Source organism: Podarcis tiliguerta (genome assembly GCF_965153285.1).
Source record: "Podarcis tiliguerta genome assembly, chromosome: 8".
NCBI classification, from domain to species: Eukaryota; Metazoa; Chordata; class Lepidosauria; order Squamata; family Lacertidae; genus Podarcis; species Podarcis tiliguerta.
In genome coordinates this window covers 13470454-13498374 of record NC_139541.1, presented here as the reverse complement: position 1 = coordinate 13498374, position 27921 = coordinate 13470454, and the positions used below count along the sequence as shown (strand labels likewise).

Here is a 27921-nt window from a genome sequence, read left to right as displayed (position 1 = left end):
AATTAATTGAGTGGGCAGAAGAAACAAAGCTATTCCATCCGGAACAGGCTGGCTTCCGCAAAGGTCACAGCACATCTGGCCAATGTCTTGTTCTACTTACCCTGATTGATAAATACCTAAACAGGTTCAACTGCAAACTACACGCGGCTTTTGTGGACCTGACCTCCGCCTTTGACTCCATTCCCAGAGATAGGCTATGGCAGAAGCTTAGTCATACCAGCATAGATAAGAGACTCCTCCTCCTTCTTATGGAAATTCATAATGACATATCGGCCAGAGTAAAATTCGGCCCTCTGGGAGCTCTTTCTGATTCTTTTCCTCTGAATAAAGGGGTCAAACAGGGCTGCCTCTTGGCCCCTTTTCTATTCAATTTCTATATCAATGACATCGTCACAACTATGAAGGCCCTAAATCAATCTGCCCCCTCCTTACAACAGCTCAAGATCCCCATATTACTCTATGCGGACGACATGGTGATACTGTCATTAACCAAGCTGGGCTTAAACAACATGCTCAGAGGGCTCATGACATATTGTGATACCAACTCCCTTAAAATTAATTTCGCCAAAACCAAAATTCTTACTTTTGGCATGAAAACTCGGAAGTCACTCTGGAATTTTGAGGGCCATTCTATTGAACATTGTTCAGCATTCAAGTATTTGGGTATCATTTTTCAGCATGGGCTTAGCTGGTCAGCTCACCTAAATACAACCATCCTGGCTGCCCGCAGAACCATCAAAGCCTTGGAGAAATTCTACTATGCAAAAGGCGGCCAGCTGGTTCCACCAATCAGAAAAGCATTTATCAGCAAAGTCCTCCCGATGTTACTGTATGGGGTTGAAATCTGGGGGTGGAATTTAAAAACACTACAACGGCTGGAGATTCTACAAAACTCTTTTGCACGGAAGATACTGGGTCTCCCCAAGGGCTCGGTTGCAGCACAGTTAAGAACAGAACTGGGCCTCCCCTCCATTGTTGCGAGAGCCCACATTAGAATTATTAGCTTTTATTGTAAATTAATCAATGCCCCAGGTCCCCTACTAGCCAGGCAAGCCTTTTTAACGTGTTCTCAAAGCAATAAATGGTCCAAGGCCATGGTGACTATTACTGCACGCTACTCTCTCCCAAATCTTGACTCGCTGTCCTCTTGGGACAAACATAAAATCCGGGCCTGGATTCTTACAAGAGACGAGGCCATGGACCGGGCACAGTCCACCTCAGCTCGCCTCTCCATGTGGCTCCCTAAAGTGAAAGTGGTAAGATCACTTGCCAACTACTTGATAGACCTGACGGAGCCCAACTTGAGAAGAGCGTTTACTATGGCCCGCTTCCATTCTATACCCACGGCCTTCCTGCAGGGGATTTATTCTAAGACCCCTATTACCCAGCGTCTATGTCCATGCACAATGAATGAAGTAGAGGACTTCATACATTTCTTTTTCTACTGCCCTATTTATGAGCCAATAAGATCTAAGCTCCTCCTTTTGATCCCGTCCACCATTACATCTAAGGAAGACTGTTTGAAATCGCTTCTTGTGGACGCAAATCCCCAAATCTCACGTGGGGTGGCAATATTCATAGTGCAGGCTCTGAAACTCAGGGCTACTCTGACAGGGTAGCGTGCCCTAGACCTGGACCTGTTTTAATCTTTTTATTACTTTTAACTCAATATGCTGAGTCTGTTCTGGGGCCATTTTGTGCTTTATATATACCCGCATACTAGTTTTTGGGCGCTGGCTACTATATCTTTGCATTATTGTCTTTGGGTAACTTAAATGTCACTACGCCAGCCAAAACACCTGAATTTTGCTGGGTTGCTTGTCTCTAGTTTGTCTTTTTTCTTTTTTGTATTGTCTTATTTTGCTATGGCAGTTTGCTAATGCAATAAAGGTTTGATTGATTGATACATCCCTGCTATCTTGGGTTCTCAACATTTTTTACTTATTATTCTTTTGTTTCGAGCGTTTGATGTCATAAAATTTATATACTGCTTGACTGTAAAAACAACAACACCCACCTCAAAGCGATTTGCAAAAAGAATAAAACAATATTATCGGTAAAAACAGTTACTTACAACATTTTTAAAAATTAAATAAACTAAAAAACAGATTAGAATACATGTGGGTATTCTAGATATCTGGGTCGGCTTGCCTAAACAACAACAGCAACAAATTTTAGCAGCCACTGAAAGCAGTATAGAAAGTGAAAGAAAATAAAATTATTAAAGGTGCCTGTCTGATATCAATAGGCAGGGAGTTCCAAAGGCTGGGTGCTGCCACGTTAAAAAAATGAGTTCTTACAAATGTGGAACTATTAACAGTGCCATGTGTGCCACTTTTCATCACGGCGGAAAATTATAAATCGGTTTACAGCCACGATGCTTTTACTTGTGATACATTAACAGGAAGAGGCAGAAATTAATTTCCAGAGTCGTGCTGGCCAGAGCTGGTGGTGAAGGAACAGGTTTCTGTGCAGTCAGTTTGAAACTGACTCAAAGCCCCCCTTTTTCTTCTTTCTCCAAGAGAACATTTCTAAAATGCATTAACGAGCTGTTGAGCAAATGCATAACAAGAACACAGCTGTATAAACAAAGCTCTCTCCTTTATCAGTCACGGCAATGGATGACCTTGGCTGTTCCAGTGGAGTAGGGATGACATGTCTGGGTCTTATCTTACCACACACTGATGCACAGACCTAGTCCAGGAACAGCGCCAGAGGGTGTTCTTAGAGTTAGTGACCTCTTGCTCCAAGATAAGAGTATAGGAACAGGAATACACTTTTATGGTCAGAAGTACAGGAAGGAAAACCCTTTTATGGTGAAGAGTACCGGAGCAGGAACATCTGTGATGTCAACCTGCATGTACAAGCTGATGTGGCTGGATTCCTGGGGAAGGAGGGAGAGGGTGCCTGGAGGTTATATATACTGCATGAAATCTCTCATTTCTTTGGACTTGCTGTGGTCTGACCACGCAAGTGCCTTTCTGCTGTTCCGGAGAGCAGAAATAAAGAACTCTTTCTCTGAACCAACCCTCGGTGTCATTTGACTTCCTTCCTCCCGTCCGGGAGCAATGCTCACCCTACCAATTGGTAAAGTCCAATAAGGCTACAGTGGAAGTTGGGTGTGCGACACAGCTTGGGGAAGATGGCTATGGGAGATCTGGAGATGTTGGATCCATTGGCCCAGTACTGTACCTGTTCTGGATGGATTTGGACTCGCACCCACTGTGCCCAACGATCTGGGTGATGTTCTTCGCCTCGCACCAGGCGCTCTTGTCCGGAAAGAGGGCCAGCTTGCTAATGGGAGGAGGGGCTGCCAGGATCAAGGCCGGGACGAGGGTGGTCACCAGGAGCTTCAGCATCTTGGCCTTTTCCAATGAAATCCTAGAACTGGGGGAAAGGGGTTCAAGAAGGATAAGAAGCGTCAGAACACCAGAAGAATCGGCATTATATATGCATATCGTATCGTATTTTCTTGGAAGAAAAGCAATGACAAACCTGGACAGCATCTTAAAAAGTAGAGACATCACTTTGCCAACAAAGGTCTGTATAGTTAAAGCTATGGTTTTCCCAGTCGTGATGTATGGAAGTGAGAACTGGACCATCAAGAAGGCTGATCGCCGAAGAATTGATGCTTTCGAATTATGGTGCTGGAGGAGACTTTTGAGAGTCCCATGGACTGCTAGAAGATCAAACCGATCCATTCTGAAGGAAATCACCCCTGGAAGGACAGATCCTGAAGCTGAGGCTCCAATACTTTGGCCACCTCATGAGAAGAGAAGACTCCCTGGAAAAGACCCTGATGCTGGGAAAGATGGAGGGCACAAGGGGACGACAGAGGACGAGATGGCTGAACAGTGTTCTACCAGCATAAGTTGGACCAAACTGCGGGAGGCAGTGGAAGACAGGAGTGCCTGGCATGCTCTGGTCCAGGGGGTCACGAAGAGTTGGACACGACTAAACGACTAAACAACAACAATGAAGGACTTGATCGGGAGTCGACATGGGCGAGTGGGAATTGCTTGCTGGCGAGTGGATTAGGGGCATAAGAATAGAAGAAGAGTCCTGCTGATCTAGTCTAGCATCCTGTTCTCATAGGGCCCAACCAGATGCCTCTTCTGGGAAACCCGAGAGCAGGATTCAAACACAGAAGCAATTCTCCCCTGCTGGCAACTGGTGTTCGGAAGCATCTGTTATGCAGGGACAGGGCTGTAGCTCAGGGGCAGAGCATCTGATTTGCATACAGAAGGTCCCAGGTGCAGTCTCTGGCATCTCTAGAGACCCCCTGCCCCAAACCCCTGGAGAAACACCGCCAGTTAGTGTGTGCATGGGGCAGTTTTCCATGTTTCTAACAGAAAGCTGATATTTCAGAGTGTGGCCAGTAGGTGGAGCTCCAGGGCAAGACAAACTAGGAAGTTTGGGGTAAGAGGGTGGCCAACATAGGAGCCAACTCTTAGGGGTTGATGTCCCTTCACACCCCCCATAAAATATTTGAGGGGGCCGCCCCCCACTAAAAATTAATGAGCATTGCCATTCAAATAGTGTGCATGTGATGCATCTTGTGACCTTTTTTTAAAAAAATTAAAATATAACTTTATTGAATAATACAATCAATATTTAATAAAACAATAAAATTTCCAGACATATCTGAAAAAACACAATTATTTACATATTTGCCAAACATAAACTGTGAAAGAAGATAAAGAGTAAGAAGAAACGAAAAAAGGAAAATGCTGTTTTCCATAAACAGTAATTCCAGAATTACACTTACACACATTATAAAATACAAATCTTAATTAAAATATCTTAAAAGACTTCCACCACCTAAACCACACTTCTTCTGTTATTTAATTCTCCTTTACCTCTGCTCTTCACTTCCATCCCTTTAGATCCCTTAGGAACATCATGTGACCTATATGCAGGGTGGGGTTTACCTGCCCCCCTCAATATTTTATTCACGTTATTCAGTTTCAGGTTAAGAATGGACCTCCGGAATGAATTAAGTACTTAACCCGAGGTACCACTGTACAAGATATAGTAGACTTGGTAAACTCTCTGGCTCTCCTTGATTTTGCATGGTAACATCTCACACCATTTTCAACGTTTGCTCAGCTAACAAGACGTGTTTTTAAAAGGACTCGTTCATTATTTTTTTCTTGGCTTCACAAGCTCGTGCCCTTTAAAAAAACCAAACCAGCCACTTGCAAGTCTTTGCGTCGAGATGTCAAGCTGGGGTTCCCTGCACAGACTTGCCCCAAGAGGATTTCGTACTCCGCGTTGGCACGGGCAGAAAACCGGTCTCGGGTACACAAGCAAGATGCAACTGGGTACGCAAACAGACATGTATCGACACGGACTCTTGCCCAACCGCCCTTGTACGGCAGCCAAGGCGCAAAGCCATGAGCAGCCCTCAATCACCACCCTCCCAATCTTTCCCAGATCTCCCTTCCGTCTTGCGAGCTCAGACCCGCACGGACAGATGATGTAAGCAGGCCTGGAGCTTTCAGGGGAAAGAGGACAACATCGAAAGCAGCAACAACTACACCCAGGATGATCTGATGGAAATGTCGCCATACAGGCATTGGAAATGGCGTTGGGATTTTGCGCTAAGCGCATACCCTCCAACCTTTTTCTGATGAAAATAGCGACATCCTATTTTATTGTTGTTGTATTTATATTGTGCCCATCTGATTGGGTTGCCCCAGCCACTCTGGGCGGCTTCCAACATACAGTGGTACCTTGGGGTACATACGCTTCAGGTTACATATGCTTCAGGTTACAGACTCCGCTAACCCAGAAATAGTACCTCAGGTTAAGAACTTTGCTTCAGGATGAGAACAGAAATTGTGCTCTGGCAGTGCAGTGGCTGAAGGAGGCCTGATTAGCTAAATTGGTGCTTCAGGTTAAGAACAGTTTCAGGTTAAGTACGGACCTCCGGAACGAATTAAGTACTTAACCAGAGGTACCACTGTATATGGGACGTGGGTGGCTCTGTGGGTTAAACCACAGAGCTAGGACGTGCCGATCAGAAGGTCGGCGGTTCGAATCCCCGCAACGGGGTGAGCTCCCGTTGCTCGGTCCCAGCTCCTGCCAACCTAGCAGTTCAAAAGCACGTCAAAGTGCAAGTAGATAAATAGGTACCACTCCAGCGGGAAGGTAAACGGCATTTCCGTGCGCTGCTCTGATTCGCCAGAAGCAGCTTAGTCATGCTGGCCACATGACCTGGAAACTGTCGGCCAGTAAAACGAGATGAGCACCGCAACCCCAGAGTCGGCCACGACTGGACCTAATGGTCAGGGGTCCCTTTACCTTTACCTTACCACTGTATATATAAAACATAGTAAAACATTAATTTTTTTTTTTTTAATTCCCTATACAGGGCTGCCTTCAGACGTCTTCTAAAGGTTGTCTAGTTACTTATCTCCTTGACTTGGGGGTTGCATAACTCCACATCCTCCAACATTTCTCTGATGAAAATAGGGGCTGAAAGCGGGACATTCCAGGATCCGATCAAATCTGGGACTGTCCCTAGATTCAGGATCAATGTTAGAAACTGAGATAGAAAAGCTAGGAGCTAAATTGCACCTTAAACCTAGGTTACAGGAGCAACAACGGAATGTCTAGGCGAGCTTTTTTTTAATATCAAGAATACAAAGCTGAAAATGAACTGCAGCTGAAATCTTATATTCATTTTTCACATTGTCTAGTCCTCATCTGAAGACTGGGGGGGGGGGAGCTATACTTCCCCTGCCCACCCCCCTAATATTCTTAAGAGGATCTCTTCTCCAGTCTTCAGAGAGTAGCTGGAAGAGGAGTGGGGCAGGAAAAGGTCCTCTTTTCCTTCCACTCTGTAATAATAATAATAATAATAATAATAATAATAATAATAATAATAATAATATTTTATTTATATCCCGCCCTCCCCAGCCGAAGCCGGGCTCAGAGCGGCTAACAACAGTAAAAATAACACAGTTTACATAAAATCACAATCAATTAATCTGAAATCTTAGGCGCAGCACTGCTCCCAGAGCTCAGAAACTGCTCGCGCTAATGAAATTCCCGGTCGCGAAATGCGCCCAGAACAATGGGAGTTTCGAACGCTGTCCGGGATGCACCAAAAGTTTGTCTCGGGACAGATAAAATACAGGACTTCTTCAGGCCGCGGGTAGTTGGACTGTGGAACTCGCTGCAACAGGAAACGGTGACGGCCACCAACTTGGATGGCTTTAAAAGAGGATGAGGCGAATTCATGGAGGAAAGGACTATATCAGTGGCTACTGCTCTGTCTCGATGGACAGAGCAGTGATGCTTCTAAGTGACAGTTTCTAGAAGCCCTGGGAGGGTAGAGGGCTTTTATATTCAGTTCCTGCTTGAGAGCTTCTCAAAGACATCTGGTGGGCCACCATGAGAACAGGATTCTGGGCTAGATGGGCCCCTGGCCTGATCCTGTTGAAGACTCTGCTCATGCCCTTGAGCTTCTCCAGAAGGCCTTCTTTCCTAGCCCCAAGTGGAGGCCAGTCCAGTGGTACCTCGGGTTAGAGACGCTTCAGGTTACAGACTCTTCAGGTTACAGACTCCACTAACCTAGAAATAGTACCTCGGGTTAAGAACTTTACCTCAGGATGAGAACAGAAATAGCGCGGCGGCAGCGGGAGGCCCCATTAGCTAAAGTGGTTCCTCAGGTTAAGAACAGTTTCAGGTTAAGAACGAATTAATTTCGTAACCCGAGATACCACTGTCTTTAGGCTCAGATTTGGTGTGAAGGTTTCCTGTGCCGCTATCTCAGAGCTGCTAAAATATCCTCATTCTGAGGGCGTTTAATCCTGCAGGGAGTGTGGCGTCGTACATTATGCCACTTTAACTGTCATGGAGAATCCTGCGAATGGCAATTTCTGAACAGCGCTGATCTCACCAAGGGACAAACCCCAGCACCCAAACTACTCGCCAGAGTTGTGCAGGCACTAGTTATCTCCTTCTTGGACTACTGCAATGCGCTCTACGTGAGGCTACCTTTGAAGGTGACCCGGAAACTGCAACTAATCCAGAATGCGGCAGCTAGACTGGTGACTGGGAGCGGCCGCCGAGACCACATAACACTGGTCTTGAAAGACCTACATTGGCTCCCAGTACGTTTCTGAGCACAATTCAAAGTGTTGGTGCTGACCTTTAAAGCCCTAAACGGCCTCAGTCCAGTATATCTGAAGGAGCGTCTCCACCTCCATCGTTCTGCCCGGACGTTGAGGTCCAGCGCCGAGGGCCTTCTGGCAGTTCCCTCACTGTGAGAAGCAAAGCTACAGGGAACCAGGCAGAGGGCCTTTTCGGTAGTGGCACCGGCCCTGTGAAACGCCCTCCCACCAGATGTCAAGGAAATAAACAACTACCTGACTTTTAGAAGACATCAGGGAAGTTTTTAATGTGTGGCATTTTGATGTATTTTTAATCTTTGTTGGAAGCTGCCCAGAGTGGCTGGGGAAACCCAGCCAGATGGGCAGGGTACAAATAAATTATTATTATTATTATTATTATTATTATTATTATTATTATTATTATGGTTCCCAGGACTCTCCACGACTGTTAAAAGTGGTACAACAGGACTATAAACGCATTGTCTTTTGCCTCAGGATGTTTTGCTGCCTGAGGCAAAGGACAAGGTCCCCCTCCCCTCAATTTGACACCCAGAATGGCTGTTGGGGGGCAGTCCTCCATTTGAGGGCCTTTTGGGTCCCTTCCTACCCTACAATTCTCTGATTCTATGTCCTAAATAATGAAAACTTGACAGATGCCTTGATGTTGCTCATCAACAGTTAGCCACCAGCAAACCGGTCATAAATACTCCCTGTCGCGGTGAGATGTATTACATTTCCATTTAAAGGACAGATCTTCTTTCTAATCCTACATCGATATTTACAAATCAGCACGAGCAGATTTTATGCACAACAGTGCCCTCTTTTGTGCTTCAGGTTAAACATGTGCTGGACGGAACTGTTGTTGTTTAGTCGTGATCGACTCTTCGTGCCCCCTGGACCAGAGCACGCCAGGCACTCCTGTCTTCCACTGCCTCCCGCAGTTTGGTCCAACTTATGCTGGTAGAACACTGTCCAGCCATCTCGTCCTCTGTCGTCCCCTTGTGCCCTCCATCTTTCCCAGCATCAGGGTCTTTTCCAGGGAGTCTTCTCTTCTCATGAGGTGGCCAAAGTATTGGAGCCTCAGCTTCAGGATCTGTCCTTCCAGGGAGCACTCAGGGCTGATTTCCTTCAGAATGAGACTCCATGAGTCCATGAGACTCTCAAGAGTCTCCTCCAGCACCAGAATTCAAAAGCATCAATTCTTCGGCAATCGGCCTTCTTTGTGGTCCAGCTCTCACTTCTATACATCACTACTGGGAAAACAATGGCTTTTACTATACGGACCTTTGTTGGCAAGGTGATGTCTCTGCTTTTTAAGATGCTGTCTAGGTTTGTCATTCTTTTTCTCCCAAGAACTAGATAGTCTTAAAAGTGTCTGTGCAAAAGGCATAATCTCAGCGAGACGTTTTGCTTCTAGGGATGCTTCAGGAGAAAGCCAGGCTCTAAGCATCTCTCCAGCACTTCCCACGAACAACCTTTTAAAGGCGGTGCCATCAAATATTGATCAAATACTGGGGCTGCAGCTGGTAAGTGCCATGGATTTGCACGACGACCTGAAAGGATTTGGCAGGTAAAACACAATGGTGTTTAACGCACTGCAGTCTTTGACAGGCGACATGCAGCGGCATCTCACAGTATTCAAAGGGGCAACATGCAATGGCATTTAATATCGGGGAGGTGACAAGCAAATGCATTTAGTAAGTGACTGCACCTGATAGCTTAATGCTGGTAAATAAGAGGCAGCTAGAGTGCGTATTGGGGACGCGGGTGGCGCTGTGGGTTAAACCACAGAGCCTAGGGCTTGCCGATCAGAAGGTTGGCAGTTCGAATCCCCACGACGGGGTGAGCTCCCGTTGCTCAGTCCCTGCTCCTGCCAACCTAGCAGTTCGAAAGCACGTCAAAGTGCAAGTAGATAAATACTCCGGTGGGAAGGTAGACGGCATTTCCGTGCGCTGCTCTGGTTCGCCAGAAGCAGCTTAGTCATGCTAGCCACATGACCCGGAAGCTGTACGCCGGCTCCCTCGGCCAATAAAGCGAGATGAGCGCCGCAACCCCAGAGTCAGTCACGACTGGACCTAATGGTCAGTGGTCCCTTTACCTTTACCTTTAAGCATTTGAAAAATCTATTGAAACCAGACATTATAAGTTCATCTTAGGCTGGGTAGTTCTCAAGTCTCTGTGGCTTTGTTTAATGTTTTGTATTTTTCTCAGAAGGTTGATAAAGAATGTATAATTTACTATTCTGTGTATATTAATCGCCAGCATGTTGCATGAGTCACACTACTCATGCACTACTTTCCAGCAGAGTGTGTATTATACCAGATCACTTGCCTTTTGGACTAAACAGCCTTCCCCACACCTTGCTAAGACTCACACTACAAGAGTGACAGAAGGGGCAAAGCTGGGTTTCTAACAGACCTTATAAATTGCAGGAACGGAATCTCAAAACAAGAGATTAATCCAGATTAATTAACACAGGGTATGAGCACCACAGAAGCCGAGGATTAATTCCTCCCCCCAATTAAAAAAAAGTCACATTAGACTTCTTTTAATATGTCTACATATACTTGATTTTGCCGAACATCAGCAAATAAATCTCCATGCCATGCCTCAACCGGGTCCTTACGGGACGGAAATTCTTGACATCAGTCCCAGTTAATGTCGCCCTGCACAGCGTGAACCCAGCACGAAAACAAACCTTTTTAAAAAATAAAAATGTCAAAAAATAGATGGCCATCCATGCCCTCTGCTTTTATTTTTGTTTTAACTGCATTGATGAAGATGGAAGGAACCTAAATTTACATAGGCAATTGCCAAGAGACAATTGAAAGTTGCCTCCAACTAAGAATCAGAATGGGAAGAATTTTTATTTGAATCAGCCACTAGCACCAATTGCAATAAAATACAGTGTATTGAAGTTAGAGGTAAAAACTATGCAAAATACTTTCTGGAGGTTTACTAAGTTTTACTCAGAGTAGACACATTGAAGTTCATAGACCTCAGTTAGCCAGAGCCGTTCAATGGGTGTCTTCTATGTAGGATTAGCATTCGATGCAAACACCCAACAAATGTGCTCCTTATCAGAATTATTCCATTTCCACTCTTATGGAGCAAAGCTATGAAACACTTTTTAAAAGATGTGGGTGGAGATGAAAAATAAGTCACTATTGAGAATAGCACACAACACCACAAGAGACTTTTTGAAAATCAGGGGTCTCTGCGGCATTATAATGATGGCTAATCGCTTGCAAATTTTGGATGGTTTATAAAATGTAGACGCTGTCAGTGAAATTTGCAAAGAACCCACAACCAATCTTGCGTCTTCTCTTGCTTGAGGTTTTCCTGTTGTTGTTTTTCCCCCGTGCCACTTAATAAAGAGACCTGTGAAACTCCAAACCTTGCAGACTTTCCCATCACCTTAAATTGGCTCAGGAAAAGACAGTTTTATGGGCTGTAGAGGTTTAGGATAGACTTCATCGCCGCTGTGGAAGGGATTAGTGTGTGCCATTTGCGTAAACAGCAACCCCTGTAATCAGTTCTGGCAATGAAAGGTTGTACGTGCAAACAAGCATAGAACCATCAAATTGTAGAAGGGACTGCAAGGGTCATCTAGTCCAACCCTCTGCCATGAAGCAATCGTATATTCAGCTATTCTGTCACATTAAAAAAATAAAAATCAACCTACCTCGTAATCCTTCAAGCATACCAACTTGGGAAAGAGTTTTGCTGAAGCAAGTTAAGCTTTACAGTGGTAAAAGGTAAAGGTAAAGGTACCCCTGCCCGTACGGGCCAGTCGTGTCCGACTCTAGGGTTGTGCGCCCACCTCACTCAAGAGGCCGAGGGCCAGCGCTGTCTGGAGACACTTCCGGGTCACGTGGCCAGCGTGACAAAGCTGCATCTGGCGAGCCAGCGCAGCACACAGAACGCCGTTTACCTTCCCGCCAGTAAGCGGTCCCTATTTATCTACTTGCACCCAGGGGTGCTTTTGAACTGCTAGGTTGGCAGGCACTGGGACCAAGCAACGGGAGCGCACTCCGCTGCGGGGATTCGAACCGCCGACCATGCGATTGGCAAGTCCTAGGCTCTGAGGTTTTACCCACAGCGCCACCCGCGTTTACAGTGGTACCTCGGGTTAAGAACTTAATTCATTCTGGAGGTCCGTTTCTGAAACTGCGCTTAACCTGAGATACCACTTTAGCAGCTCTTCCCTCTTGCAATGCGAATTTGCAGCTCCCCACATATTCCCGGACTACAACTCCCATCATCTCCCCTCATTGTTGGCCATGCTGACTTAGGACCTGAAGGACCGCACTGGTTCTCCAGCCATGCCTGGGGATAAAGCCCTCAGAGATGGCTTGCTTGGACTGTGATACCTGGAGGTGCGGCTGGGTTCATGGTCCTCTGCGCTCTCAAAATCAACCCATCAGGCACCAGCGAAAGCTTATAGGCACACAATGCCCCAATGCCATCCTGCGGTTACTGCAGGGATCGCAGGATGAGAGGCCAACGTGGACCTTTGGCCCTCTCAGTCCGGCCTTCCCCCAAGCCGTGCCCCTCCTGGGGCCGTACCCCTTATCAACCCCGTTCCACAGTGGCGTAGCGTGGGTTGTCAGCACCCGGGGCAAGGCAAGTAATTTGCGCCCACCCCCCCCCCCCCGCTGCACTGTCCCTCCCCCAGATAGTCCCTCGCTCTGTCTCCGCACCGCACCGCACGCCTGGCACCCTCCCCTCCACAGTGGGTGGCGACCTGGTGGCTCGGATCGGATTCGCACAGCCAGCACTGCAGTGAGAGAGAGTGAGTGAGCCAGGTAGGGGCAGAGAGCTGCGAGTGCGAGCGCGCGCCCCCCCCCCAGATGTTGCGCCCAGTGCGGCCGGCCCCCCCTGCACCCCCCACGCTACGCCGCTGCCGTTCCCCACTCCCCCCACCTGCCTTTTCCCTGGCTGGGGTGTGTCTCTTGCCTCTTGCCCTACCACTGTCTCGCCAGAGTGGTCCATGCCCTGGTTATCTCCCACTTGGACAACTGCCATGTGCTCTACTATCTTTGAAGGTGATGGTGATGATGATGATGATGATGATTTATTTATACCCCGCCCATCTGGCTGGGCTTCCCCAGCCACTCTGGGCGACTTCCAACCAAATATTAAAGTACAGTAATACATCAAACATTAAAAGCTTCCCTAAACAGGGCTGCCTTCAGATGTCTTCTAAAAGTTTGGTAGTTGTTGTTCTCTTTGACATCTGGTGGGAGGGTGTTCCACAGGGCGGGTGCCACTACCGAGAAGGCCCTCTGCCTGGTTCCCTGTAACTTGGCTTCTTGCAGCGAGGGAACCGCCAGAAGGCCCTCGGCGCTGGACCTCAGTATCCGGGCTGGACGATGGGGGTGGAGACGCTCCTTCAGGTATACAGGACCGAGGCCGTTTAGGGCTTTAAAGGTCAGCACCAACACTTTGAATTGTGCTCAGAAACTTACTGGGAGCCAATGTACAGAAACCACAACTAATCCAGGATGTGGCAGCTAGACTGGCGACTGGAACCATTTAACACCAGTCCTACATGGTCTCCCAGTACGTTTCCGAGCACAATTCAAAGTGTTGGTGCTTGAAAGCCCGAAATGGCCTCGGTCCATCTCCACCCCCATCTGAGGTCCAGCGCCGAGGGCCTTCTGGCGGTTCCCTCACAGCGAGAAGTGAAGCTACAGGGAACCACGCAGAGGGCCTTCTCAGTAGTGGCACCTCCCTGTGGAACGCCCTCCCATCGGATGTCAAGGAAATAAACAACAATCTGACTTTTAAAAGACATCTGAAGACAGCCCTATTTTGGGAAGCTTCTCATGTCTGAGATGATGATGATGATGATGATGATGATGTTTTTGCTGAATTTTTGTCACCTAGAGTAGCTGGGGCAACCCAGTCAGATGGATGGGGTTTAAGAAATTTATTATTATTAATATTATGAGAGACCCGTATGTGCATGTGGATATATATAGGACCCTTGTGCTCTTAAGTGTGGTTGAAATATAGCCCAGTAAACAAAGGGAACAGTCATACCCATAGCTCCACCCACCTTTCCCTCTAGTCCCACCCACCTTCTGGATGTGGCCCCCAGAAATTCACCCAAGAGGGGATGTGGCTCTCAGGCTGAAAAATCCCCCACTCAGCCCCTGAGTCATGGGGGTGCAGAGATGGTGTGAATGAACTTAGCGCTTAGCTTATATTTTAATTGCTATTTTGTTAATTGCTATTTTGCATTGATTTGTTAACCCCGTGACTTGCTGTCATTGTGAGGTCTAGTTTATTTTTTAGTTGCTGTTTTGCTCAGATTGCAACTGCTTTATAGATAATTTGCGGATTATTTTATACAATGTATGCTGTATTCGCGAAGTGCTGGTATGTTTTATTATGCTACGGTTGTTTATTGGTTGTAAGCCGCTTTGAGATTCATTTGAACGAAAAGCGGCGTAAAGATACAATCAATCAAATCAAATCCATGTGTGCAAATCTAAGGCCAAATCTAAGTAGCATGGGGGGTGCAGGGGGGCAGGCCGCACCAGGCGCAACATCGGGGGGGGGGTGCTCGCACTCGCAGCTCTCTGCCCCTACCTGGCTCGCTCACTCTCTCTCACTGCAGTGCTGGCTGTGCGAATCCGATCCGAGCCGCCGGGTCGCCGCCCACTGTGGAGGGGGGGGTGCCAGGTGTGCGGTGCGGAGAGAGAGCGAGGGACTATCTGGGGGAGGGACAGTGCAGCGGAGGGCGCAAATTACTTGCCTTGCCCCGGGTTAGGGGGCGCAAATTACTTGCCTTGCCCCGGGTGCTGACAACCCGCGCTACGCCACTGGAACCGCTGGCCACCCACCCGTCCCACTCTCTTGGGATCAGCATCAAAGGAAGGAACAAGGAGAGATTTCTTGGGGTCATATAATGCTGAAGCCCAATGCCCCCAAAATTTAGCCCCCCTCCCCCAAGATGGTAAGAGATGACTGCGTGTCCCGGCCCCTTCTGGATAAAAGGGTCCCTCAATGAAGATGTCTTGCCCAAGGACACCCCAAATTCCGAGGCTGTCTCTTCTCCACCCAGCAAATGTGTGTGTGTGTGTGCTAGAGAAGAGGATACAATTTGGGCTGAACCAGACAGGTTGTCCCCCAGAAGTCCAGGAATATGATGAACGGGGTTTTGGGAAGCGATGCGGAGCAGCAAGAAATACATCAGAAATTAAAAGAAGGAGCTGTTCCAGTGAGATGTTGCTCTTGAGAACAATTGGATCCGAAATGCAGTTATATGGAAATACAGTGGTACCTCGGGTTACAGGCACTTCAGGTTACATACGCTTCAGGTTACAGACTCCGCTAACCCAGAAATAGTACCTCGGGTTAAGAACTTTGCTTCAGGATGAGAACAGAAATTGTGCTCTGGCAGCGCAGTGGCAGCAGGAGGCCCCATTAGCTAAAGTGATGCTTCAGGTTAAGAATAGTTTCAGGTTAAGAACGGACCTCCAGAACGAATTAAGTTCTTAATCCAAGGTACCACTATATACAGGTCCCCCATCTCTGCCCTAAAAATAAACTGAAAATCATTTCTAAGATGCAGAAAGGGATAAATCATGCGGGGGGGGGGGGCACAATCTTCCCTGCGAGGAAAAAAGAGGAAAGCATTTGACTTTCGCCTTTAAATTTTTTTTAGCAGGAAGGTGACTAAAGGAAAGAATAGATATTAGGGAGATTTTTCTGCTATTGTGAATAAAGAGAGCTTTTGCCCTCTCTCATAATACAAGAACTCAAAGCTACCGCCCAAGCCAAATCGGCGAGGTTAAGGGCAGATGCGAGAAAATCCTTGTTTGTGCGACACCAAATCAGCTGGTGGAACTCACTGCCACAAGATGCGCAGGTGGCTTTACAGACTTAGCTGGCTCTAAAGTCGGACTAGGCACCTTCATGGAGGAGAGAGAGGCTTACCAGCAAGGATTATACATGACCATTTAATTGAGCCTCAACACCTGGAGGCAGTCTATCTCCAAATGTCAAATACTGGAGGCATCTGACAAGCCACTATGGGGGGAAAGTTGAGGGTCTAGATCGGGGGGGGGGGGTAGTGATCTAGTCACTAGATGGATCTCTGGCCTGGATCCAGCAGGGATTTTTTCTATGTTCTTAAGAGGAAGCAACTCATATGACTTCACTGCACAGACTTTATAGCAAAGAAACACTTTTCTTTCTCATCTTCACTCGCGGTACAAGCCCATTATCTTACAAAGATGGAGTGTTGCCGGTACCCTGTTCATACTGGTAATTTGCCTGGGGTATGAACTGAACCCAGTAATGCTATGTTTTCGCGAAGTTTTTGATAGATAGCACAGTTACAGAATCTGACCTCACAAAATTAAGATCCTCAAAAGCCGGTTGTGTTGACCGGGTGTGTTTAAAAAATGGTTAGGCTGTGCTAGGGGGATTTTGTTCGACAATAAATATATGCAAACCCCAAGAACCGGCCATTGTGCGTGCTAAACCACCTTTCACAAAAGCTAGAAAGCCCAAATTAGGCGCAATGATTATCTCTGGGGGATGACTGAACCGAGGGAATGTTTTTGAAAATTCGGGAGTGATGTCTAAACCACCACCGCAACGTTCTACAACCTCATCGCTTTTCAATGGGGTTTCCCCACCGAAACTCCATCATAGGACCCAAATTTGGGGGGGTATTAAAATGGAGAAATACTTTGAAAGTTCCCTAGCCCTCAGGAATTTGGGGGAACTTTTAATTCACAACATTTTCGCTCTGATTCAAAGGGTGGGTGTTGATACAACTGAGGACAGATTTAGAAAGATAAAATCATCATCATCATCCCGCTGGGATTTTTCAGGGGAAACAGGAACTTCCCCAGCAAAGTCCTCTGGAAGGAATCTGGATGTATTTAGGAAAATATTGCCCCGGAGGTCAGAGGATGTGAAAAGATGTGAATACAAACTATATATTTTACGAGAAAGGTCAGAAGGCAGAAAGAGCCCTTCAAAGCCATCCTAGATTGCTTTTGTCAGTCAAACCCACTAAGAAAATCTATTACTGAGCAATTTGCGATGCCTTCAGATATGTGTTTTTCTACGGGGGTGCAAGCAAATGTCACTGGGTTTTTTTTAAACTGGTTTTGAAAGATCTTGTGGCAGCAAGACAGCAAATACTTCTAAGCATGCAGATTGGAACATATGCAACCTTTTAACTTTTCTTTGAAAATGGAAATCTTTTGTTTTCTCTTTGTTCAAGCTCTTCTCCCTCCCCTTTGCCCCCAACTCCCACCCCAAATGAATTAATTTCAGATTTCTTGGCTCAGTTATTCCCCCCCCCCCTTTTGAGGAAAAAAGAGAAGAAGAAAAACAGTTGGGGGAGAGAGAGAGAGACTTGATCAGAGAACGGGCACACACAAAAGAAATTTCCAAAATGCGATTCTTCACGGATTTGCTCCTTTCTTCGCAGGAGAGAGGAAAAGGTGGGAGGTGGAAATATTTTAATGACTCGAAAGCTATGCCCCCCCACCACACCCCGACTTCATCTGTAACTGATTTCTATTTGTGAGCTATTTCTCCTCTTTCAAACCATCAATCACAGCAGGGAAAAGGGGAGGAAAAGTCGGGATGGGGGGGAGAGAAGCGTAAAAATCTGGTCTTGATAAATGGAGAAAAAGAGAGAGACAGGTTTGCTTTCATTTCAGGCTCCCCCTGGAGGGTGGAGGAGAGGGGGGGGCTTTGCAAGGGTGTCTGATGGCTGCCACCTCTGCCTTTGCTGCTGGTAGCCTTGCAAATAAGGTAGCCTTGCAAATAAGTCCACAGAGATCACTAGCCTGCATGCCCGCCTGCCTTCCACACTTGAAATGGACAGGATGAAAAAGAAAGATAGAACACTATTCTTTTCCCTTTCACCAAGCCCCCCTCTCTGTGTGTGCCTCTTTCTCTCTCTAGCTGGTCGCCTAGGAGTGAGAGTTACTCACCCCAGAAGAGCAGGCTGAGTCACGGGCCTGGAAAGAGTTGTGTGGATTCCCAGAGATAGCTTCCCTCTGCGGCAACCAGAGGGACGGTTTGCGTGTTTGCCACAATTCAACACAGGACAAGGTGTGTGACAAAGTTCACCAGAGTTAGCCGGCTGGAGGAATTATAAACTCACTTAATGAAGGGAGCAGGGACGGGTGGATCGGTCCGTTTCAGTTTGTCGTTTTCAGAAAGGCCGCTGGATCAGACCAGTGGCTCATCTCGTTCAGGATCCTGTTCCCAGAGGTCAGCCTGTCACCTTTTTCCATATCAATTTGCCTTTTGGCGGGGGCCAGATGGGTGAAGTTTTCAATTTGCACCTGCAATTTAGCCTGCCACCAGTTTTGTCTAATGCGTGCATTTTTGCAAAGCAGTGCTCCCTAATACAATGCAAAATTGTATGTGATTTTTGCTAATAGAGGGATTTTACTAGACACTTTACCCTGGCCTGTGTTTTCTTCTCGTATGCGTCACTCAGCTGGAGAACCCCATTGCAAAATTTCAAAAAGCAATGAAATTGTCACCTGTCGTTCCACAAAGGATTTAATTCTTGTATCCTGCGCCTATTTTTCCTGCCACCCTGTGACTGTACTCTGTGTGTTGTTTATCAAATCAAATAAATGCATTCAAAGCGCAAACTCCGAAGGACGGACACATTTCGCTTGGCACCAGATTTTCTTGGAAAGCACAAATTTGCTAGTTTCACCTTTCAGTGCAGAATGAATCCTCCTGTTCCCTACTAAGGAAAAACTAGGGGATGGTTGGGTGTCAGCTGAAAAACAGTACAGAATCCACTGGAAAATATAATCTGCGGGTGCTTTGATATAGGCACATCGGCCACCAAGCAAAGGAAGATGCGGTACAGGTCATCACTGGTGGGTGGAGGAAAAGTGACGACCGCGTTCCACTTTTACTATATGTGTAGAAAGGTCCTGAAATGATGACCACCACCTACTTCCTTTCATATCTCTCCCTGTTCTAGCCTGACGGGGCAACTAAGCCACTCACACAACACCATCTGAGATGCATGAATCATGTTCATAAAGAAGCATCATGCCACAGATGTTCAAAAGCTGTTACGATAGGTTGGAAAACAGAGAACCTACATTATTAAAATCAGATGTGCGTTCTGGGTTTTTTTAAATGCCTTTTCATATCAACCTCAGAAGCACAGCACCAACAAAGTTCTACTCAGGAGTATACCCTTTGAAACTAATGGACCTACATTTGTCAATACCCATAGGGTCTTACTACGGAGTGCGACATGCTGGATACAACCCCACATTTTTATATTTTTTAAAAAGCAACAGTTGCTTTAATATCGATCTTTTTTCTTTATTTGTACGGCAAGTTTCACACACTGCATTAATGGTCGAAAATCTCCTGTCACTGAACCTGGCCAATGTCAGAATTGGCAAAACGTTCGGGTCACACAAGACACTTCATAAGTAAGCTAAATCTCAGCTACCCACAGGGAGCCAGAAGGGATACAAAATCATAGCAGAGAAGGCACCCAAAAATGGTTACTTACCATTAAATGGACTGGTCGGAGAGGTGTTCCATCAAAACGTCCTCTGATAATATTCTTGTCTCTTCTTTTTTTAAGGGGGGGGGCACTCAAAAATTAAAACACCTCATTATCCGGTAAAGTGTGGGCTCCGATTCCTAGCCTTTCTGTAAGCAAATTTCCTCCAGAGGTTTATTTCCAGTTCATCCCAAGCGTTTAAGGGAAACGCGGACGGGTATTTTTGCGGGGAGGCGGACAAGAAGACAATTCCTTGCAACCTGAACTTCAGCAAAACTTTTATCTCCTTCTCAGGAACGGAGGAAAAATAAATTATTTCCAAACCAGGCACTAGGATCAAAAAAGTCCGGGGGGGGGGGAACCCTCTAGTCCATTCAGAGTGACTTTTTTTCTCCCCCCTTGGTCAATAATTAAAAGTGTGGGGGGTGGAACTATTGAAAGCTTCACCACCACCCCTCCTCGAAAAAAAACCCCAAGTAAATCAGGGATCGGAGCAGAAAGAAGGCTAGGAAAAAGAGCGAGGAGGAACTCTTAAAAGCTGCTGCTGCTTTCAAAACAATATGCAGGCGTAATAATTATTTGGGGGGAGGCGGAAAAAGCCCAGTTATAATAAGTAGAGTTTTGCAGAGTGCGGCGCAGCTCCTGTGAAAGATCCAAGCTTCCTACAAATGCAAGAATTTCCAGCTCTGAAGAAGAAGAGGAGGAGGAGGGGGGAAAGAGGGGGGAGATTTGAACTTTCTCGGTGCTTTCTGGCTAGGCTCAAAAAAGGAAAGACAGCAGAGCTCTCCTCCTAGTAAATCAAACCCCCCCCCCCCCCGTCTCTCCTCCCTTTTTCTCCGGGTAAATCAACCAACCCCAGCCTTTGACTGCTCCCTGTTTTTTAAAAAAAGAAGAGGTGGTGTAGTTGTGGGAAGCAAATCCTCTCTGCTGCCTCTTCAGTGGAGCAAGATTATATTGTGAAAAGACAAGAATCAGCTAACCAGGACAAGGGGGGGAACGGGTGGCGATGGCTGGTGGTGATGGGAGATAGTGCCCTCACCCTGTTTTTCTTTTCTCTCTCTCTCTCTCAAGGGCGAGGTGGCTTTCCTGCTGTTGCAGCTCGCCCTGGAGACGGGCCAAGAAACTCCTGCAAAAGTGGCTGGGAAGGCAAAGGGGTCTGGACTCCACGGAAAACAAGAAATGAGGGAGGGAGAAATATGTGTGTGTGTGTAATTTCCTAGTCTTTTTTTTTTCTTTTCTTTTGAGGATGGGTTCTTTGGTCAGGGGGAGGCAAGGCTGGTAGAGCCTCCCTGGGCGGGGGCACTCTACCTGCCTTGCCGAACTATGGAACTCGGCTCCCAGAGGAGGTGACAACAGCCGGTGACTTGGGGTCAACTTTAAAAGACGATCGGGCAGATTCATGGGCAAGAAGGGGGCGATGGACGGCTATTAGCCACGATGGCTGTGCTCTGGGTGGGGGCAGCACATGCTTCTGAGTAGCAGATGCTAGAAACTGCAGGAAGGGTGCTCTGGTAATAATAATAATAATAATAATAATAATAATAATAATAATAATAATAATTTATTTATACCCTGCCCATCTGGCTTGGTTTCCCCAGCCACTCTGGGCGACTTCCAACAAAATATTAAAATACAATAACCTATTAAACATTAAAAGCTTCCCTAAACAGGGCTGCCTTCAGGTGTCTTCTGAAAGTTTGGTAGTTATTTTTCTCTTTGACATCTGGTGGGAGGGCATTCCACAGGGCAGGTGCCACTACCGAGAAGGCCCTCTGCCTGGTTCCCTGTAACTTGGATTCTCGCAGCAAGGGAACTGCCAGAAGGCCCTCGACACTGGACCTCAGTGTCCGGGCAGAACAATGGGGGTGGAGACACTCCTTCAGGTATACTGGGCTGAGGCCGTTTAGGGCTTTAAAGGTCAGCACCAACACTTTGAATTGTGCTCGGAAACGTACTGGGAGCCAATGTAGGTCTTTCAAGACCGGTGTTATGTGGTCTCGGCGGCCGCTCTCAGTCACCAGTCTAGCTGCCGCATTCTGGATTAGTTGTAGTTTCCAGGTCCCCTTCAAAGGTAGCCCCACATAGGGCGCATTGCAGTAGTCCAAGCGAGAGATAACTAGATGCTTGGATCCAGGATGCTGTGGTATTTTAAAGACATTACAGTACAGTAGTTGTTTACATTTTATTTTTAATTCTGATGCAATTCAATTTTTGAAAAAATGTTTGTCTTTTGTAGGTCTTTAGTCTTTTGTATTTTATCTGTCTTGCAAGCCATCTTGATCCCCCAGTTTGGGGGTAAACCAGAATAGTGACATTAATACTAATAACCCAGTCGGGCTCTTCTTACATTTCTTATCCCCAATAATGAGTAAAGGAAAACCTGCATGGGCAGAGGCCGTCTACTCCAAATGACAGGTGCGCTGGGGACAAATAACGAGGGAGGGATATTGCCCTCATTCCCCGCTGGTGAGCCTTCCAGAGGCACTTAGCCGAGCGCTGTCAGAAACAGTGTGCTAGAAAGAGTAGCTTCTTAAGTCTCCAGGTGTTCCTGGACTCCCAAGTCCCATCAGCCCCAGCTTGCATGGGCAGCGGTCAGTGATGACTGGAGCTGGGAGCCCAGTAGCATCTTGAGGTTCACAGGTTCCCACCGCCTTCCTTGAAAGATAGTAAGAGTTGTGATAGAGCTAGCGAGGGGCACTAAAGGCAAGTGATGGTCTAAATCAAGAATGGGGAACTAGCAGCCTTTCTGATGTTGCTAGACTCCAATTTCCATGAGCTCTAGCCCATCATAGCCAATGGTCTAGCAACATCTGGAGAGCCACAGGATCCCCATCCCGTCATTAAAAGATGGCAGAGTTGTGATCGAGGAAGCGAGGGGCACTAAAGGCAAGTGATTGTCCGCTTTAAGAATGGGAAACCGGAAGCTCTTCTGAAGTTGCTGAACTCCCAGTTTCCACAAGCTCCTGGAATCATGGTCCATGGTCCAGCAACAGGTTGATAACGACAGAGTTGTGATGCAGGAAGTGAGGGGCACTAAAGGCAAGTGATGGTCTAGTTCAATCATGGAGAACCTTCTGCCTTCGGGAGGTTGAACTCCGACTCCCCTGAGCTCCAGCCAACAGGCCAGCAACATCTGGAGGGCCACCAATTCCCCATCCTGTAACGATGGCAGAGTTGTGGTACAGCTAGCTAGGGGCTTTCACTTTCAGTGAAAGCTGGACCATAAAGAAGGCTGATTGCCGAAGAATTGATGCTTTTGAATTATGGTGCTGGAGGAGACTCTTGAGAGTCCCATGGACTGCAAGAAGATCCAACCTATCCATTCTGAAGGACATCAGCCCTGAGTGCTCACTGGAAGGACAGATCATGAAGATGAGGCTCCAATATTTTGGCCACCTCATGAGAAGAGAAGACTCCCTGGAAAAGACCCTAATGCTGGGAAAGATGGAGGGCACAAGGAGAAGGGGACGACAGAGGATGAGATGGCTGGACAGTGTTCTCGAAGCTACCAGCATGAGTTTGACCAAACTGTGGGAGGCAGTGGAAGACAGGAGTGCCTGGCGTGCTCTGGTCCAGGGGGTCACGAAGAGTCGGACACGACTAAACAACAACAGCTAGGGGCAGTAAAGGCAAGTGACGGTCTCTTTCAGTGACCTGCATCTCTCCTGAGGTCCCTGGAGACACCAACTCCATGTCCAGCCGGCATGGGCAACAGTCAGGGGTGACAGCGAGTCCCGTCAACATCTGGAGGGGTGCAAGTTGTCCAGCCTGGACAGAGGGAACACGGACCGAAGGGTTCTGTCAGAGCCTCGTCTTGCGCCATCTGCTTGGCAATTGGTTTTATCTGAGGCTCCGGCTCCCTGCGCCGCTGCCAGGGCTCTCTGAACATGTCAAGACGCAGCAGGGACCCGCGTGGGTGTGAGAGCTGGAAGGATTGGTACATGGGAGAACGAAAGGGGGGGAGAAGAGAAAGAAAATAAACTTTTTGTTGGGACTTGATCAGGGATCCGAAGGGCCTGACGGATAGAGGTTGCACACCTCGTTCTCAGAACGAACACCTGTGCAGGGAAAGAGGCAGCTGTGATGGGAGTGGTTTGAACATGGGAGAGCGGTGGATGTTTCGACAGGTGGGGGCATGAGCAGGCTGGCCGCTTCACCTCTTCACTCCCGGACACCCCCCTCGCTGAAGGTTTGTAAGCAGAGTTTGTGTGTTCACCTCCAAAGGATCCTTTAGCTATGAAGAACTTAATCCTTTAGGGTTAAGAACTTAATTTGTTCTGCAGGTCCGTTCTTTTTTTTATATATATATATAATATTTTATTAAGATTTTCACAAATTAACAAAGAAAAACAAACAAACAAAAAGAGAAAAAATACAAAAAAAAATGATTAAAAACAATTCCATCTTTCAAAGCATATCTTACATTAGCTTTTTTCTCGGACTTCCCCACACCTCCCCCCTTTGTATTCCAGTTCAATTGTTTGTTCAGCAAATCCTTTCCCTCTTTACCTTTATCTTAATTTTGGTCTTAATATTTTAACTTTACCTTTCCCTCTATTAACATTCCATTTTTTCCTAGTCTTTCAAACATTATTGCTAAAAACCCCTTAACTTCAATCCAACATCATTCCATCATTCATTATTGGAGGTCCGTTCTTAACCTGAAACTGTTCTTAACCTGAAGCACCACTTTAGCAAATGGGGCCTCCCGCTGCCACTGCCTGATTTCTGTTCTCATCCTGAAGCAAAGTTCTTAACCCGAGGTACTATTTCTGGGTTAGCGGAGTCTGTAACCTGAAGCGTCTGTAACCTGAGGCATCTGTAACCCGAGGTACCACTGTATTTATTCGTATTCTTCACAGCACACTTGTGGGCTTCCACTTGACACGACTGCTGTGGGATACTAGGCTGTTGGCACAATGCAGCAACCCAACCGCTTCTGGTCGAGAGATTCGCCAGGCAGATTTTAAACAGGCCTTCTTGTTTAAAAAGAGGCAGTGTGGTGTAGTGGTTAAGAGCAGTGGACTCGTAATCTGGTGAACTGGGTTCGCGTCTCCGCTCCTCCACATGCAGCTGCTGGGTGACCTTGGGCTAGTCACACTTTTCTGAAGTCTCTCAGCCTCACTCACCTCACAGAGTGTTTGTTGTGGGGGAGGAAGGGAAAGGAGAATGTTAGCCGCTTTGAGACTCCTTAAAGGCGGGATATCAAATCCAAACTCCTCCTCCTCTTCTTCTTCTTCTTCTTCTTCTTCTTCTTCTTCTTCTTCTTCTTCACCCAGTGCAACTATGGAACTCCCTCTCCTCAAGAGGTGGCGATGGCCTCCAGCTTGGATGGCTTTGAAAGAGGGTTGGGCAAATTCAGAGAGAACTACCAATGGCCAGCTGGCCACAAAGGCTATGCTTTGCCTCCATGGCTGGAAGCAGGAAATGATGCTGAAAGCCACAGGAGGGGAGGGGAGACTCGATTTCGGGTTCTGCAGGAGGGTTTCCCATAATGGGCATCTGTTTAAAGGGACCCCTGACCATTAGGTCCAGTCGTGGCCAACTCTGGGGTTGCAGTGCTCATCTCACTTTATCGGCCGAGGGAGCCGGCATACAGCTTCCGGGTCATGTGGCCAGCATGACTAAGCCGCTTCTGGCGAACCAGAGCAGTGCACGGAAACACCGTTTACCTTCCCGCCGGAGTGGTACCTATTTATCTACTTGCACTTGGACGTGCTTTCGGACTGCTAGGTTGGCAGGAGCAGGGACCGAGCAATGGGAGCTCACTCCATGGCAGGGATTCGAACCCCCGACCTTCTGATCAGCATGTCCTAGGCTTTGTGGTTTAACCCACAGCGCCACCCGCGTCTGGTTGGGTACTGTGAAAACAGGAGACTGGACTAGATGGGCCTTTCCATATGCTATTAACGCAGCCTGTCTGCCTGATCTCTCAGATGCTTCACTAGGCAGGTTCTTTGGCTGGATCATGTTTTTCCCAGCTTTGCCATTTTCTGGATGCGCACTCCCGCCTCCGTGGCATGAGGGAGCCTTGACAGCGGCTGCAGAAAGGCCTCCCCCCACCTCCCCCCGAAAAGCTGCTTTGGAAACATCTGGGCTCAGCGCACGATGTGGAATGTGCCTCAGCAGCGGGGTGCAAAAGCTGCTCTTCCTGAGGCCCCCCAAATGCAGCCTCCCACAGGTCAGAGCACAGGCAGCTGCTTCCTCCAACGCTGTCAACCTTTCTTTCGGGTGCCGGGGAGAGAAAGAGGGGGGGGGGACAGAGGTGTCCTTGCTGCACTCCTGTCCTTTGCCATTTTAGATTTTTTTTTGGGGGGGTGGGGAGGGAGACCAAGCTTGTAGATAAAATCCCAGGCTTGTGTGCGGCCCTTCCTTTGAAAATTAGATGCCTGCTTTAATTCCGTTGGGGATTTTATTTATTCTTTATCTATTCTTTACATTTTTTAAACGTTTATTTTTTTTATTTTTTTGTCGTTGTTGTTGTTTAGTTGTTCAGTCGTGTCTGACTCTTTGTGACCCCATGGACCAGAGCACGCCAGGCACTCCTGTCTTCCACTGCCACCCGCAGTTTGGTCAGATTCATGTTTGTAGCTTCGAGAACACTGTCTAACCATCTTGTCCTCTGTCGTCCCCTTCTCCTTGTGCCCTCCATCTTTCCCAACATCAGGGTCTTTTCCAGGGAGTCTTCTCTTCTCATGAGGTGGCCAAAGTATTGGAGCCTCAGCTTCACGATCTGTCCTTCCAGTGAGCACTCAGGGCTGATTTCCTTAAGAATGGATGCGTTTGATCTTCTTGCAATCCATGGGACTCTCAAGAGTCTCCTCCAGCACCATAATTCAAAAGCATCAATTCTTCGGCGATCAGCCTTCTTTATGGTCCAATTCTCACTTCCATACATCACTACTGGGAAAACCATAGCTTTTACTATACGGACCTTTGTTTTTTACAAACAACCAAAACACAAACAGTGAAACCAACTAGCCGGCTGATACATTGGGTATACATTATCAATAATAGCATATTCGAATCAACCATATGTACAATTTTATATACATTAACACTCCTCCATCCACAAGGTTTATTTAACTTTTAACATTTTAATTGCCCCAAATTGTTCAAACCTACCCAAATAATTCAATATCTTCTCAAACCAATCCTCCTCTTTCTCACTGACCTTAAACCCTTTCATTCTGTGTATCTTCAGTTAGATATTCTAAAGTTATAATATTATTCAGTCCCCCCCCCACTGGTTCACCCCTAGCTCTTCTGCATTTTTCCAATTACGCGCTATAACCTGTCTGGCTGCCGTTACCATCAATTTTACATTTATACCCCACCTTTCCTCCAAGAATCTTGAGTTGGAGTACACAGCTGCCCTTCCCACTCCCCTATTTCATTTAATAATAATGATAATAATTTATTATTTATACCCCGCACATCTGGCTGTTTTTCCCCGGCCACTCTGGGCGGCTTCCAACAGAACACTAAAATACAATAGCTTATTAAACATTAAAAGCTTCAGATGTCTTCTAAAAGTTTGGTAGTTATTTTTCTCTTTGACATCTTGTGGAAGGCGTTCCACAGGGTGGGAGCCACCACCAAGAAGGCCCTCTGCCCGGTTCCCTGTAACTTGGCTTCTCGCAGGAAAGGAACCGCCAGAAGGCCCTCGGTGCTGGACCTCAGTGTCCGGGCAGAACGATGGAGGTGGAAACTGGACCGAGGCCGTTTAGGGCTTTAAAGGTCATCACCAACACTTTGAATTGTGCTCGGAAACGTACTGGGAGCCAGTGTACGTCTTTCAAGACCAGTGTTATATGGTCTCGGTGGCTGCTCCCAGTCACCAGTCTAGCTGCTGCATTCTGGATTAATTGCAGTTTCCGGGTCACCTTCAAAGGTAGCCCCACATAGAGCGCATTGCAGTAGTCCAAGTGAGAGATAACTAGAGCATGCACCACTCTGGCCAGACAGTCTGCGGGCAGGTAGGCTCTCAGCCTGCGTACCAGATGGAGCTGGTAAACAGCTGCCCTGGACACAGAATTGACCTGTGCCTCCATGGACAACTGTGAGTCCTTCAAAGGTAGCCCCACATAGAGCGCATTGCAGTAGTCCAAGTGAGAGATAACTAGAGCATGCACCACTCTGGCCAGACAGTCTGCGGGCAGGTAGGCTCTCAGCCTGCGTACCAGATGGAGCTGGTAAACAGCTGCCCTGGACACAGAATTGACCTGTGCCTCCATGGACAACTGTGAGTCCAGAATGACT

At 47.2% G+C, this 27921-nt stretch overlaps 1 protein-coding gene across 1 annotated transcript in view; it reads right to left on the bottom strand.

Annotated features, from left to right (window-relative positions):
* NBL1 (NBL1, DAN family BMP antagonist) overlaps window positions 1-20576 on the bottom strand; it is a 28205-nt gene extending 7629 nt beyond the window's left edge. Inside the window, exons 1-2 of the mRNA XM_083454379.1 lie at window positions 19666-20576; window positions 3193-3387 (exon numbers count right to left, since the gene is read on the bottom strand). Coding sequence (XP_083310505.1) covers window positions 3193-3359 — 167 coding nt within the window. The 5' untranslated portion in view covers window positions 3360-3387; window positions 19666-20576. The remainder of the gene's footprint in view (window positions 1-3192; window positions 3388-19665) is intronic.
* Window positions 20577-27921: the final 7345 nt, after the last annotated feature.